General features: G+C 38.7%; 1 protein-coding gene across 5 annotated transcripts in view; it reads right to left on the bottom strand.

Annotated features, from left to right (window-relative positions):
* Nucleotides 1–1,174: 1,174 nt before the first annotated feature.
* The window catches only part of mroh1 (maestro heat-like repeat family member 1), a 29,040-nt gene continuing 13,793 nt past the window's right edge, over nucleotides 1,175–16,421 (bottom strand). For 2 of the 5 annotated variants that reach the window (XM_061776267.1, XM_061776268.1), the window contains 22 exons: nucleotides 15,857–15,979; nucleotides 15,252–15,331; nucleotides 13,764–13,908; nucleotides 13,559–13,654; nucleotides 13,167–13,271; nucleotides 12,930–13,065; nucleotides 12,339–12,451; nucleotides 11,999–12,151; nucleotides 11,839–11,895; nucleotides 11,604–11,701; nucleotides 11,304–11,469; nucleotides 11,053–11,222; nucleotides 10,833–10,970; nucleotides 6,208–6,322; nucleotides 5,939–6,085; nucleotides 5,791–5,857; nucleotides 4,630–4,751; nucleotides 4,384–4,533; nucleotides 4,152–4,286; nucleotides 3,440–3,542; nucleotides 3,238–3,303; nucleotides 1,175–2,115 (listed from right to left, as the gene is read on the bottom strand). In XM_061776267.1, the coding sequence (XP_061632251.1) occupies nucleotides 2,039–2,115; nucleotides 3,238–3,303; nucleotides 3,440–3,542; nucleotides 4,152–4,286; nucleotides 4,384–4,533; nucleotides 4,630–4,751; nucleotides 5,791–5,857; nucleotides 5,939–6,085; nucleotides 6,208–6,322; nucleotides 10,833–10,970; nucleotides 11,053–11,222; nucleotides 11,304–11,469; nucleotides 11,604–11,701; nucleotides 11,839–11,895; nucleotides 11,999–12,151; nucleotides 12,339–12,451; nucleotides 12,930–13,065; nucleotides 13,167–13,271; nucleotides 13,559–13,654; nucleotides 13,764–13,908; nucleotides 15,252–15,331; nucleotides 15,857–15,979 (2,562 nt within the window). In that variant the 3' untranslated portion in view covers nucleotides 1,175–2,038. Of the gene's footprint in view, nucleotides 2,116–3,237; nucleotides 3,304–3,439; nucleotides 3,543–4,151; nucleotides 4,287–4,383; nucleotides 4,534–4,629; nucleotides 4,752–5,746; nucleotides 5,858–5,938; nucleotides 6,086–6,207; nucleotides 6,323–9,122; nucleotides 10,717–10,832; nucleotides 10,971–11,052; nucleotides 11,223–11,303; nucleotides 11,470–11,603; nucleotides 11,702–11,838; nucleotides 11,896–11,998; nucleotides 12,152–12,338; nucleotides 12,452–12,929; nucleotides 13,066–13,166; nucleotides 13,272–13,558; nucleotides 13,655–13,763; nucleotides 13,909–15,251; nucleotides 15,332–15,856; nucleotides 15,980–16,421 lie in introns of those variants that run through there. The other 3 variants (XR_009788934.1, XM_061776269.1, XM_061776270.1) reach the window with 3 other exon arrangements.

Raw genomic sequence — 16,421 nt, 5'->3', positions numbered from 1 at the left:
GTGAAGTGCAAAACATCTATTTGGCACACCCATGTGGATATCGTTAGAAGTGCATTTATATTAAATGGATAAGGCAACACTAGACCGGCTCCAACGACCGGATACAAATTCCTTGTGTGTTTTTGGACATACTTTGCAAATAAAGATGATTCTGATTCTGAAATCTTGAGGCTGCTGTGACTGACTGAGTATAATATATTAAGGCTTTTGGAGTTGTTGGTTTGCTTTAGCATACTATCAAAGAGTACATGTATGCAACTTATTTTCCTGCATATAATAATGTTTTTGAAATATAAAAAAAAAAAAAAAGAATCAAAAATTTTTTTGTGAGTCTCTTTATTTATAGTGTCTTCAAACTTTCAGTTGTTGAGACAGGATAAGTGACAAGAAAACTTTCTTTTTTCCACATTAAGATATCATGTGATACACACAGAGGGAAAGTTGCCCAATACAATGTTGAATGTACTAAACGCATATAACGCACACTGTAAAATTGAAACACGAGATCAGCAGAACTACATTTATAACAGTTTCAAAAACAATAAAGAGTAATTCTAATTACATTTACACAGAAAGTGCCTGGAGCTTTCATATCTTTATTTCACATCAATACAACAAATATAGATCCAGGAAAAGATGTTTGCATTTTCTTAATATCTAGAACAGTCTTACTGGTTGTTATGCTACATTGTGGTGGGCTAACCTCAGTTGACTTGGTGCCTGCCCATGGTTTTAGGATCGGAATGTAAAAATGCAGCTCCTTTATTGTTAACCTGTTATTCTGTTTTTTTCAATGAAAGGTAAAAATGCAGATCTTAAAGTGCTGCACAAATATGAAAGAGGAGAAAATCACTGAACTGCTCTAATCTAATTCGCTACCTTTCCCAGCTGTCAATTCATCAAACAATCACAAGGCTGACATACAACCGGCCACACGTAAACACAGTGACACGGGGTAAAAAAACAAAACACACATTCATCGTGACATAGCAACCCAAATAGAAATGTTCTCTAAATGACACGTTGGCACTTATAGAATCAGGCCGGTTCTAACATACGCAACATCAGAATCCTTATTAAAGGGTCGTTAGTTTATGTACTATGAATTGTGACATCTTATTGCAATGCGGGACCAATTCTGAGATGTCTATAGGCTGCTACGTTAAAGTTAGTGATGGCATGTAGCAGAGTAATAACTATGCAATGAATGAAATGAAATGAAAAAAAAAAAAAAAAAAGCTCAGTGAGGCGCATTCGTGACATGATGGCATGATGTGATATGATAATTTAGACTTTTTGGGATATTGTTTGGTCCTACTAGTGGAAAAACACAGCTCAAACATGAGTTGATATATTTACATTTACATATTACAGTCAAGTAGCTGTTACCATGTGATTGGCTGGCTGATGTTACTACAAAAGAACAATAAACCAAACCCACAAATAAAAATAAAAGTGAAGTGAATTTTAGATTTGTATTAACAAAATATGCTTATGCATTGTTTAAAAATAAACACCCACACACACTTTACCAACACCCAGACTCAAGTAAAAGTCTACTTTTCTATTTGGAAATATGAGTCGTTTAGACCCTTTTTCATTCTTATATATATATATAATTCTCTACATGTGTAATAAAAAAAATGCATGTGTGAGACAGGATACAATACCTCACTGACATGCCTCTGCTATAAACTACAATCTTTGGTTGCTAAAATATAACAAGAAATTAACACTTTGTATGTACAATAAGTGAACTGTCAAAAGACAAGTCAATAAAGCTACACGTGCATAAGTGTGTGTCAATGTGAACGTGGAGTCACCTGTATGAGGTCATTCAAATAGTGAGTCTTCTTTAATTGCATGACTGACTGCGGTTTTGCAACATATACAGTATACAGTACATACAGTACATACGTTCAGCCATGACTACTAGCACGACTGATTCAAAACACATTGGACTTGTTCATGTTGCCGTGTACGCGATGAAGACCAAACACTTACTTGCCAGTAACTGAATGACATGCGGATGTTTGTGTCAGTGGAAATGTCCCATGGCCTCTGCAGCCTTCACTCGTACTACAGGGTCAGGATCTTGGAGCAACATCACAAGGCCTGAGGATGAATATACATATATACACGCATATTAAAGATAAATACTTATGTACAGTACAGTGAACCCACACTATATCACGGGGTCATCTTTTGTGCCCTCACTATATCGTGGATTTTTAAGCAGTCGTTTTTATGGGTTGTTACAGTATAAAGGGGAGTCTGAATTTAGAGTTGCCGGGCAGCACTGATCTCTACTAGCTGTAGATGCAGTGTAATTAAGAGCAAGAAAAAGAGGCAGAAAAGCGCACCCATTAACTGATAGTTTCCACAGAGCAGAAAATGTATGCCTGTGAGTAATGTATGCTTTGAATGTACTGAAGGTTTATAATTACCATAACCATCTATGCTAATTTCCGTTACCTCGTCTATGGTGTTTTCACATTTTGCGCGTAGACTGCACAACGTGCGTCGGAGCGCAAACGGTGCACATCTTGATATTCGCGCCAGCGCATTTCCCTATTTAGAAGAACAGTCTGCGCCAAGGTGGGCAGCACAGCGAGGGTGTGTCCTTTGGCTTCCACCCGTTTTGGTGACTGAGCGGTCTATGTCCAGTGATGCATCTTCATTATCATGCAAGCGCAAGACCCGCTGCGGCGGAGTGACATAATGGTGTCAAAAAGTCTGTCTGAATTTAGACCAGCTAATACCACGGTCTAAGTTGTGGCACAGAGATCAAAGGCAATATTGGTGAATTTGATCGATGAGAATGCAGGCAGATTTATTTAAACCTCTTGATCATTGTCATTTCATTGAAAGCATTATTACTATTATCAGCATTATTACTTTCTTTTTTAAACCACTTACTGGCCAGCACACCACTATGGGGGTCAGGGGGTGATTGAACATTTTTGTGTTTAAATACAATGTCTTTGTTTCATTTTCTCAAAGTATTGCTCCACAATAACCTTTAATTTTGTGACAGCTAGAACAGGTGCTAAGGAATACTTTGTGTTTTGATAAGTTTAAATATGTTATGAGCTAGTGGCAGGGCTATACTACTAGAAAATAATAATAATCTCTATATGGTGGATTTTCTCCCATCACTGGTGGATCTGGACCGTCTCCCCTTTTGTAGGCAGGGGTTCATTGTATTCTATTTAAATTACATGAAAGCTGCATCACCTTTGGTGATGGCGCCCATGTTGAGATGAGAGTAATGCTCCTCTGAAAGGTTCCCCAGCAGAAACCCTGATAAACACATGCACACACACACACAAAAACACACATCATTAGCAGTTACCGAACTCATTTGCTTAAAAACATCACAGGGGTGCAGCTTCACTTAGAGACTGTCGATGAGCAATCAGTGACTGTTGAATCCTACCTATGAACATCGCAGCTCCTGCTCGGACTTCAGACCAGTTGCTCTTAAAGAACTGGAGAACGGAGATGTGGTAGAAGTTCAGCATGCCTGGAAAGTCCTGGATCTACAAAAATACCAAGCATAGTCTCATGATAGGATAGATTTCTAATTTGATTGTAAACAATGCTCCCAAACAAAATGGGGACAACTATTCTGAATCATGCATCCATCCATTTTCTATTACGATTATCCAAATTCGGGTCCCGGGTGAGCTGGAGCCTATCCCAGCTGACTTTGGACGAAAGGAGTTGTACACCCTGGACTGGTTGCCAATCAAAGGGCACATATAGACAATCAACCATGCACACTAAAATTCACAGCTATGCACACTTTGGAGCACTGATTCCCAACCGCTGTGCTGCACATTGTACATCGTTAGAGATCATCAGGTGTGTTGTGGAAAATTATTTTTTTTACTACAAATAATTATATCTTTCTTCATCTATCTATGCCAGCAACATATAGTAAAAGGCAAAAAAAAGCCGCCGCCCACCCCCCCAAAAAAAATACACACAATTACAGCGGAGAACATGCAAATTCCACGCATGATGGCTGGAGTAAGAATTCGAACCCTGAAACTCAGACGGTGAGACAGAAGTGCTAACCACTAGTTCACCGTTGCCCTTTTCTGGCTAATCTTTATTTCAAGTAAAGTCTTGTCTGTCTGTCTCACCAGATACTTTGTGAGATCATTGATGAACTCCCCGTAGTGCAAACTCTTGTCCTCGTAGAGGTGGTTCTGAAACATGGCTGTGATCTGCTCCGAGCCCACCATTGGAGCGCACACACGCATCGCATACTTACATGCCTGAAAACAAATAAAAACACAAATTTGTAGGCGAAACAACTGTTTCAACTGTGCCAAAAGGGGCAGTTTTCTGCATATGTGAGAACACGGTTCCTACCTTGACCACATGTGGGTTTGGATCGACCAGGTGTAAAAGCAGGCTCACCAGAACATTGTGTATCTGGTCCTTGAACACTGGCTCTCCAGAGCCAAACTTAGAGAGTTTCCCCATAAGGTGAATAGAAGCACAGCGAATCTCATCATTCTCCTAAATGGGAACAGATACAGGCTCTAATGTTAGCAGGTCTCTTCCGCAGAAGAATACCATTTTCATGTGCAAATAAGACTTTGTTTTTCAACTTACACTCTCTAAAAATGGCTTGATCTTCATGAAGATATAAACCACTAGGAGTTGGACATTCTTCTTGTCCAAGTAGAGGAGAACTTTAGAAAGACCTGACATAGCCTCAAGAGTAATCAGCTTGCCTGCAAACAAATCAAACCGTGACATCTAGTTCAGGTACAGTTGGCGAGCTGTTGCTTTCATCAAACTCTAGCTTGTTTTTTAATTTAGTTAGGGTCACTGTGTCGGCCATTTATGCAGGGAGAAAACAAGACAGCAGTGTACTCACTCAATGATGACAGGTTTGATTGTTAAAAATACATATTTTTTGCTTCTCTCGAGAAGGCTGCATAATTCGTGCAGGTTGGTAGATTTTGTGCTGAGCTTGTTCCATTCTTTTACGGCCTTGTACGAGGCCATTTATTTGCAAAGGCCGTTTTGCATTTACAACCCCAATTCCAATGAAGTTGGGATGTTGTGTCAAAAAAAGCTGGGACAGGGTCATGTTTACCACTGTGTTACATCACCTTTTCTTTTAACAACATTCAATAAACGTTTGGGAACTGAGGACACTAATTGTTGAAGCGTTTTAGGTGGAATTCTTTTCCATTCTTGCTTGATGTACAGCTTCAGCTGTTCAACAGTCTGGGGTCATTGCATTAAAAACGTTTTTGATGCCTCTGATGTGAGCAAGTTTCTTTTACTTCTGAAAATTAGCCTGTGACTCATTTGTTTTACATGCTTTCTGAAACTAATACTAGAAACTAGAAATAAAATACCCAGGTATTTTAAATCTTTTTTTTTTTTTTATTTGTTCTCCACTGACACTTATATAGTCTCTGTGTTTTTGTTTATGAGTAAAGTACATAGCCATTTTTCCTACATTAAGGTAAGCATCATTGAGCCATTTTTGATACTTTCTCCATGGAAGCAGATAGCTTGCTATGAGCTTGATCTGCATCACTCCTGTGTGTGGATAACTGTGTCATCTGCATACATTTGGAGTTCCAGATCATCTATTGCGCAAGTATTAGCAGGTGAGATAACATTGTGGATGGATGGATTTTTTTATGTTTTGAACAATGGAGACTACGTTTAGAGAGCTGTTAACTATATCAGACCAGAGAACATGAAATACCCGTAATGCACCCATACTGTGTTGTTGCCCGACAAGACAATTACCAGGGTCGTCCTTCTCCTCCATCCCTGAACTCATGGCCGCCAGCAGTTCTTTGGCATATTTGTTCACCTGTAGAGAAGAAGGAGAGATGAATAGTCAGCTTGCTCTAGTCATGCCGGCGTTGGCACCTGTGCCTGCATGTGTGTGGACCTTTTCGGGTGATCCGACAGCTATGTTGCCGAGGCCCCGCACGGCCAACATGCGGACAGTACAGCAAGGATCTGATATCCTTTCCATCATGTTGTTCATTAATACGTCAATAAACATCAACTCCGTAGCCACGTGATGGTTCAAGAGCTAGAAAGAAAGAGATAGTCATTTGCTTCTAAATATTGTAAAGAAAACAAAAAACAAGAGGCCACCTTTGTGAATAATAAAAGATTTCACATAAATATGTGGTAGCATTCGTTAGCTGTCACCTCAGAGAAGAAAGATGTGACGGTGATGCGCTGACACTCATAAATGTTGTTCAAGGAAGGGCATAAACACTCAACAATGGTGGGCAACCTGGGACCGGCGTGTTTCGCCATCGCCCTGTTGACAAGATAAATATAGCATTACTGAGACCTCTTGGGCAGGGGGAAGGGAGAAAACAACCTCATTTTTTGAGTCACTGCCACTCGTCATTTGTACTTGATAACTGGAAGAGTCTATAATTTCTATTCCATTATTGATCTGTAAGTAACAGGTGGGTAGTAATGCACTACATTTACTCCGTTAAATTTACTCAAGTAACATTTTGGATAAATTGTACTCGTCAGAGTAGTTTGAATGCAAAATACTTTTTGCTTTTACTCGAGTATTTATGTGAAGAAGAATCGATACTTTTATTTATCCATTCATGCTCGTGCGCGTCTATTTTTAAACTTCATCGACTTTGTGGCATGGTGGCCAACTGGTTATCACATCTGCCTCACAGTTCTGAGGACCTGGGTCCAAATCCGGCCTCACCTATGTGGAGTTTACATGTTCTCCCCATGCTTGCGTGGGTTTTCTCCGGGTACTCCGCTTTCTCCCACATCCCAATAAAAATCGATGGTCGGTTAATTGAAGACTCTAAATTGCCCCTAGGTGTGATTGTGAGTGTGAATTGTTGTTTATTTATATGTGCCTTGCAATTGGCTGACGACCAGTTCATGATGTACCCCGACTCTCGCCCAAAGTCAGCTGGGATAGGCTCCAGCACGCCCGTGACACTAGTGAGGATAAGGGGTACAGAAAATGAAATGGATCATCGACTTCCGCACAGGCCGCCATTGCGCCAATCCAATGTGATCACTAGTGTCATTTGACTCCAATTCACCAATCAGACGGCACAAAGCAATCACATGACCGCACACAAACCCTTCGTGGGCCAATTAAAGTGACTCATTTCGGGGAGGGGGGGAGGACAGCGCGCGAATGTTTACTTTAGAAACTCTGAAAAACAACAGTTTTGTCATGCAGCGTAGTCTTAAATTATGACTGCCCAAACGTGGATAGCCCACTTTTAACTTGAAAAAACACCTTGTGGTTAGTTGCAGATGTTTCTCTCTCGGGCACGCTCAAACACAAACACACACAAACAATCAATACGTCTGGTCAGCAAACAGCTTCTTCATTTATCATTTAAGCAAATTACGTTTCTGTCGGGCCCAATGCATGTGTTGTTGGTTTTTGGGCTGTTAAAATTTGAAATGGTGGCAGGTGTGTGCGTGGACTCTCATTATTTATTTGTAATTTTTTTATTTGATGTTCATGCGCTGATGTTTTTTTTTTTTTTTTTTTTTTAAATAAATTAGAAGTTACTCACGAGTTACTCAAGCTGTTTTTTCACTCAATACTTTCTTACTCTTAACCAAGTAAATATTTAAAGGACTACTTTTTACTTTTACTCGAGTCATATTATTCTTACTCTCACTTGAGTACAATATTTGGATAGTCTTGGTAACAAGATAGAACTTACATCATTATAACTATAACAGAAGTCATAGTAATAAATGTGGAAGAAGTAGCAATAGTAGTACAATTAGTAGTAAGGCGATACAGCCTCGAAATTCCAGTTCTGCTCAGAATAATAGCAGTGTTTTTAAAAAAAAAAAAAGGTGAATAAAAGCTGAAAATCCTTATAATAGCTTTCATATCCATACATATAAATGCAATGGGAAGACTGAACATTCTGTTCCAAATCAAAACTTACAAATTCACCAAATTTAGAATTCCTTCAGAGTAGTGATATCAAATGTATGGCCTGCGGGCCAGAACCGGCCTGTCGGAGGTCCAATCCGGCCAGCGGGCATTGTTCTGCCTGTCAGGCAAGTTTTAGTTCTTTCATACATATAGACTCTTAATTTGTTTTGCTTGCTTGCTTTTATTTTGACACAAGCACCGTAGAACCAGAAGTGCTGTGCAATGTGCCAAGCCATTGCAGTAACAGAGTGAGACTTTGTGTGAAGGAATGCCTATATATGTATCATATCATGTATTGTTAAGTCATTTCATGTGCAAATGTGCAGTTGAGAACAAGTTTCTGAAGTTAATTGGGACATGGGTTTAAACCCGGATAAAAATGGTTGGGTTACGTCTACAAACAAATCATGCGAGTGACTCGCTGTGGCGGAGACCCCTGACAGGAAAAGCTGAAAGTCACTTCTTTTGTTAGATGCAGGCCACAGGCTAATTTGATGCATGCCAATAGTAATAGCAGACTAATGCTAACCTCATAGAGACTCATTGTTTGTTCTCAGCTTTTTATGGCAAGCTACTGGGTGACTATTAAATAAGCAGCTAATCTGCTAGTTTGTATTTTGCACTTACTTTGGATATGTATGTCCTAAACAGACATAGCTAATACATTTATTTTGTCTTCATTTTTTAGTTTCACTCTGTCAGTCTGCCTGTGTTTATTTACGAGGCAGAGGATAACTGCGCTTACATTCTGGAAGTACAAACTTTACTTTGTAAGGTGTGATGAGTCAGTTGAGCCTTTCAAGATTTCCAGATGGATGCGAAAATGAATGCAAATTGATATGATTTCTAAATAAGTTGTTTTAAACAAGGTACAAACAGTTTATATATCTGTGATCTGTAAGTGGCAACTGTAACTGAAAACTGATTCATATTTTTGAAATTTCACTCACATTTGTGAATGCTCATATGATTTGAAACAAGATTTGCAATAAGACAATAAAAAAGTGAATATTTTCCCAAATGTAGTTGTAAATATGTGCACCCAAAAAATGGTTTAAAAAAAAATAATAATAATAAATTTGTCTCGCCGTTATTTATAGCTGATAAGGCCACGGATAGCCTTTCTTCCAAAGGCTGCATAAAGAAAAAGCAAATGATGCAAGGGCCACTTTTACATTGTTCGACTTTATTAAACACGGTAAAACAAAACCATTAAGCAATTATATATTATACATAGTTGGAGAAACTGCTACATCACAACTAATTGAACTAATATTTCTAAGGGAGTATCCTTGCATCGGTTAAAAAAAGAAAAAAAAACAAAGAAAACAACAACAACTAAACTTTACCACCATTTATACAGCTACAGTTAAATGCCATATGATTTGATTGGTCATCAACTTATCTGTCCCCATTTGTCCTCATTAGTTGCACAGGTGAACTGGAGCATATGTGATGCCTGGTTGTCAACTTTTTTAACCTAAATAGGTAAGACCAGTTTCATAACAACAAATTTCATTAGTTTTACACAGAGCCATCCATCCATCCATCCATTTTCTATACAGTTTAATCATGTTCAGGGTACAGTAATGCCTCGTTTATTGCGGGGGATAGGTTCCAGACCACCCCCGCAATAGGTGAAAACCCCTAAGTGGCGAACATGCGCTGACGTAATTCTGTTTTGTTTTTCTTTATATCCCCGTGTTGGGACAGTCCAAGCTTAATGTAAAAAAATCTTAATGTTGCTTAATGTCACAAACCTGTGACCAATCATCACCTAAATTTATGTGGACATCTCGAACTGCGCCCCCATCCCCATCTGAAAATATCAGAACGAAATTCCTAATATTTGTTATTTTATGGCGGTTAGCATTTTCCTCCCCATAAGCCGCTCACTGTACAGAAAAAGCCTATATTGCTTAATGTCACAAAAATTAAAACCAGTCGTCGCCAAAATTTGTGGACATCTCTACCTATGGCCACAACTCTGAAAATATCCACAATATTCCCAATATTTTGGATTTTATATCAATATGGCGCAAGGATGTCATGATTCTCACGGGTGAGCGGTGGAAATCTACAGTTATATAAGGTTGAAATATTGGAAACTACCGTATCATAGGAAAATGAAAGTTTTTCACACCTTTTTCACAGCCTCAAACTACCGGTATACTTTTATACAACGTGAAATATTTTTTTTTTTTCCATTTTCCTTATACCTATGTAAAATGTGCTCTAACGACTTTTGATTAAAAAAAAAAAAAAAAAAAAAGGGGGGGGGGGGGGGGGGGGGGGAAGCGCATGCACAAGAAATTACCGAATGCGTTTAAATGAATTTCTTTTGTTTTAGGCTACAAAGCATTTATTGAACCACAAAAAAATTACAGCATACACTCAAAATCCAGCGATATGGAGAATTATGCACAATATGAATATGAAAAAAAAATCCGCAATTCACTGAATCCGCAAGAGGTGAACCACGATACAGCGAGGGGACACTGTTTACAAACTCGGGAGTGGATCGACCAAATTTTGAGGTTCCAATCACTCCACTGTGTTTTCGACTATTGTTATAAATTATGAGTTAATCTCTAGTCAGAATTTTAAAAAGCTCTATACAAATTTTATTATCATGATATCCATCAGCTTCTCCTCTACTCATGCCAACAATTGGCGGCAGATAGGCGCCCCACAATGCATCTTGGTTATGTTCAAGGATTTTGCTCATGTGGGATTCTAACGGGTGGTCCCAAACCTGCCTATGATAAATAATAATTTGTTCTGAATTAACTGCTGTCAAAATGTACATGTAATTCAACTAATTACATTTACCTGGTAGAGAATAGAGATATTGTATAATGTGTAATTCATTTACCTTGCTAGTAGGGTTACTCCAGTGATGTGTGTATTCTGTTCCTTTATTGCGTCCCAGGCTTTATCCTCATCTAATCTTTTCAACACCTCATCTAACTGAGCTCTCGCTAGCAAGATGCTCAGTGCATCAGCTGCAACTCTGGACACACACAGAAGACTAAATAATTAGTCACTAGAATATGCTTCACATAGGCGACACTCACAATGACAAACATGCCAACCCTGCAACGTGGACGGTGGCAGTGCGTTTGGTGGTGTTATCCCTCGGTGCCGACACGCCAACACTCACTGCCAGTCTGACAATGAGACAGGAGAAGAGCTGAGGAAACTTGCTGAGCGCCGGCTCCTGGCTCTGCCCGTTCAATAACAATTCCTTGAGACCACATGTCATCTGAAAATAAGGAACAAACACACATCTGTGAGCGTTACGTCCTGCAATAGCACAGCAGCAGGCAGTGTGTTTGTCACTTACAGCAAGTGGCTTATTAGTAGCCACCTTGGTTGTTCCTCCTCTGATCATTGACTCTTTTTTGTCCAGATAGGGTGCCATGACAGCAAGTTTCTCCATCACCATCTCTATGATTTGATTGGCCACTATGGGGTCTGCTCCCAAGGCCATCCACATCTCACTTGTCCAGCTGAAAAGAACGAATTGCATTGGAACAGACAATCTGAGGGGCAAAAGATTGTCAAGTATTTGTGGGAACTCTTTCGTGGCATTAAAGTGAGTGTGTAGCGACTAAATGTTTTGTGTAGTTGTTGTATAAACTACCTGTCATAAGGTAGTGGTTGGTTAACCAGTGCATTAACAACAGTCTGGAGATGCTGTGAGGCCATGATGAGTACTGTTTGCCCAAGTGCCACTCTCACCTAAATACATTTGAAAAAGATATTACATGACCATCAGGCATGAGACAATTGTGTATAACTTTGTTGCCAAAACATGAGAAAAAAAACTGTTCAATAAAAGCAAATAAATATTATTTTGTGGTACCGTCTTGCCCTACCTGTTCCTCAGTGATGCTCTGCAGTTGCACATGAAGCACCTCCAGCATCTCTGGTACCTTGCATACATAAATTAAGACTATATGAGACAAAAAACATTTCAAATGAAGCAACAAGCACATGGTTTATCAAGGGAAAGCCGCCTGTAAGCATTAGCGCTACCATCTCTTGTAGTCCGCCTCCTCTGTTCTTCAGCAACGTGTTCAGGATGACAGATGAAGCTCTGCAACAGTTTGTCTGACTGTCCACCAGCCCCTCAAACAACATGAACACCAATGTGCTCATCTGCTGCTGAGGCAGACGCTTACTCATCACCTGAAGTGCATGAGAAAATATACAGTGATAGCACATTTGTTACATTCACTTGCATTTTAATGACGTTACATACTCTGTTAAGCAACACCAAGCATGTGACCATAGCTGATGCGTGACAGATTAAGGACATTTTCAATACAAAAGAGTTTAGCCTGTTATTGATTGGATATGAGCTAAAATGTTGCACCTTGGTGAGCTCAGAGCAGGTCTTGTAGAGAACTGAATGGTCAGGGTTTTTGAGTTGTGTTTTAAGGGGCAATAGACCCTCCACAGCTTCGTCTTTATAGTCAAGAGCAAAACCTGCATTTCACATTCAGAAGGACAAATTAAATTTAATAAATTCAGATTCATAATACCTCATAATGTACATCAACAAAATTGTACAAGAAAAAAAAAAGGCATGCATGCATTTCAGTGAATCTAAAACTATACTGAACACCTTAGCTCGAACCTGAATCTTAAAATCTTTATTTTACAAAGTCAGTCCGGAAAATGTATGTTTTCATGAGAACAGCTTGAAAAAGGCAATTTTCTGTTCCAAAATGCCCCAGTGCAAAAAAGCAGCTCAGTTGGGTGTGGAACAACATCAACACCTTTAAGATGTAATAGCAGGTGACCCAGTCAAGTTGTCGGTGTATGACAAACTCAAACTAACCAAAGTTAAATAATAATAATAATAATAATAATAATAAAAGGCAGCCCCACGCATTATATTACAAAATAAAGTACAAGCTCATCAATATATTTCAAATAAATAAATAAATTTCAGTGTTTTCACCTTCATAGCGTAGTTGGATAGAAAGCAATATGTAAATGCAGTCGATAGCGGTGGTGCGGACGGCGAGGTGGAGGTCGGAGCAACGTGGAGACAGTCGACCCAGCAGAGCTCCGAGGTTGTGGAAGGACACCATGTTCTACAAAAGGGTGCACGTGAGAAATGTCTCAATTACGTGTCATGAAGACTTCCTCTCAAATCGAGTAAAGAAATGCCAGAGTCTATATTAAGGGTGTTCACCTTTACTGTCATGCTGTCCAGGTAGTGAGTAAGCATGTGAGCAGTGGCTGAGATAGCTCTCACTCTCTCGTGGTCTTGTGGCGAGGTCAGCCAGCATTCAAGGTGCTGCGTAGGACAGAACCACAAGAGACCACAGAGGGTAACGTGAACGTCACCGCGTAAAATGGACTGAATTATTTTTAGTTTGTAAAGAATGATAAATATCTGTTATGTTGATCATTTAATTAGTAACAAAAGTTCTGTTATAATATGCTAAATATGATGTTCACAGAGAACTGGATATACATAATTTATTCCGAGGACCGTAAATCAATAATTCATGATTATGAATATTGCCGATGTTACAAAGTGAACTACGAGAGCAAGATGGGAAAGAAAAATAAGAGTCCTACCTTGAATACACTCTGTAAACTATCAGGCGTGGGATCCTTGGCGAGCGCACTGCTCAGTAACTCATGCAGTGAAGAAAATGTGTCTTTGTATAAAGCCTGCACACATGATGTGTTTGTTTGATTAACAATATGGTTTAATACAAATGTAGTACAAGGTTGTTTGTATCTTAATACGAGTAATGAGGTGAAAATGTGCTCAGGTCACCTTTCTTTTTTTAGGGTCTAGTATTTCTTCTTCTTTTGTCGTTTTCTCTGGAGTGTGAGTCTCAGGTGGCAGAGAGAGCACACCGTTGACACACACCTTCAGCAAGTCAAAACTCTCATTCTCACTCAGTGCTGGGTCAAGAGGCCTGAAGCACTAAAAGGTCAAAGGGAAAAAACACTGGGGCCCTCTTTGAATTCTTCAATCTCCAAACCTTCATGCCACCTTTCTTGAACCTTTGTGGGGAAAGGAGACACAAAAAGGTGCCTCTTTTCGAACATAGGAAAGGACCGCACTTTTTCAAACCAATAAACTCTTAAGCTTCCAGACTACCTGCAAAATATTTGATCAATAATAAAACGTCTACAATGTCTTTGACCACAAGATGTCAGCACAGAGCAACCAAAGATTACAATGGTTGCTATTTAGGCTTCATTCAAGTTTACATAATTATATCATATCATATCATATCATATCATGTGTATAAATACATGATATGCATTTAACGTTTTGCTGATTCAAAATATTTTTTTTTCAATAATTCACAGATTCTACCCATGTTAAGTGTTTCTACAACATTTAAAAGGAAGTATAGATACTAAAATGAAGTCAAACAATATATTAGGATCATTAGACACTGCGTAAGTCATTAAAACCTTGGATCTATAAACTTTAAAGAACAACATTTTTGTAATACAATAATCTGCCTTTTTGCTAACGATTGTATGTCACCCTGGTGATTGTCTTTGTATTTTCTGTGTTGTATCAATAAATAATAATGAAAACAGTTTTTACCTTGCTTCCTTTTATTTTTCTGTCCTTCTATCTCACTCGAAGTTTATTTAATCCCTCGCACGTTTCTGTATTTTTGTTTACATTAGTTTTTTTCTGTATGGATAGTAATGTTAGTCGTATATTTCATACATACCTGTACATCTCAAATTTGTTTGTTTACATTGTCATTGTTCACAAAGACCGTATTCTTGATGCCTGTTTGTTTATATATATATATATATATATATACACCATTCTGTACAATTTTATTTTATTATTTTGTAAGGCTTCTGCGCGAAACTCAAGCATCTTCATATAGTCTGTAATCGTCAGTGATCTGTTGCTTTAAATGTTTTCTGCCATAAAAGATTGTGGGTAATATAAAGTATCTCCTTTCCTTTTGTAAAGGTTGCTCAGGAGTAACCTATGCTAAAGGTGGCTTAAAGGTTGCATCAAGGCACCTTTCCTCAGCATTTTGTAAAATTTGTCCAAGTACTTCTGGTTCATCTCGATCGGGCAGGATAGGAAACTTAAAAACAAGAATCCGAAGAGGGCTTGGGAAATGAAAATGCTAACTATCTCTGTTTGCAATAAGCTTTACAAAATCAACCTCAAAATGTTTTTTCTTTTTTTTTAAATGTTTGTTGCAGAGAATAAATGTCAACTAAAAACTAGTTTACTTCAACTGTGAAACCTTTGAGGAACATAGGAGGATACATTAGGTTGGCACAAGTGCTCATGACCAGGTGGCGCACTGGAGTCCGAAGCGCATCAGCAGGTTCTCCCTTTATAAAATCCTGTCCAAGAAAACAAATCAGTCATTAATACTGATTAAACAACAAAAGTGTCAAGGTATTGTTCTAATTGGTTAGCAAGATTGCCGTAAAAAAGTATTGCCAATCATTTGTGAAAGCACTAAAAACTGACTTTTTAATTGTTTGCATAAATATATTGTTTCACGTGTGAAATTAAACAACCAATTTAATTTTACAGTATGTGTGCTGCATGTCTGTTATTAAGCCATTCAGATTTTGGCCCTGCTGTTACTTCACAATCAGGCAAACAATTATGATAACAATAATCACCAATCAATTAAATCTTTAACTGAAAATGCATGTTTTTGGAATGTGGGAGGAATCCAGAGTACCTGGGGAGAGAAAAAAAGAAAAAAAAAAAAAAAAAAAAAAAAGCGAGGGGAGAGCATGCAACCGCCACAGAGGGAGGGCTGAACGGACTTGGCTGTCAGGTACTTGTTGCACTAACCGCATTTGTTTGCTCTACCATTTGTTTTATGAAGCAAATTAAAAGTGCTGATCACTCACCTGGATAACGGCAATGAGCTCTTGTTTGCGAGAGAAGACGTAGCTTTGTTTCTTTACACACTCACTGATGGCTTTGGCAACAAGGCCGACACTCTGGATCAAACTCAATTTCATTGTCAAATCCTAACATTTGGCCACAGACACACGATTGCAGGCACACCGAATGTAGGGACACAAAAGAGAGGACAGTGAGAGGACAAAAACATCACAAGATTTTGTTTACAGACTTAAATGTCAAAATTCTGAAGACTGAAATGGGTATGCCACCACCATTAGCACATTTTACAAACAGCAAAGCATAAGCAAACACTAGAATCAAAAGCAATATGTTAATCAATTTAGAAATTAAGATTGATCCACCACTGTCGTTGATTAAGAGATGAAATCACTGTTAATTAGAGTCGGTCAGTTCAACAGCCACCCACAGGCTATTGTCTAGAAGGTGACAGACCCGTTGGAAGCTGAGACGCATAAATAAACTGTTAGGAATAAAAATGAGAATGAAAAGTAGTCTGCTCGGCATTCATGGAGCAGTCAGCAAAATCAAATCAAAATTTTAGATGTG

Source organism: Phyllopteryx taeniolatus, chromosome 6, assembly GCF_024500385.1.
Source record: "Phyllopteryx taeniolatus isolate TA_2022b chromosome 6, UOR_Ptae_1.2, whole genome shotgun sequence".
Lineage (NCBI taxonomy): Eukaryota > Metazoa > Chordata > Actinopteri > Syngnathiformes > Syngnathidae > Phyllopteryx > Phyllopteryx taeniolatus.
The sequence above is the reverse complement of the archived record's forward strand: the minus strand, read 5'-3'. Positions and strand labels throughout refer to the sequence as shown.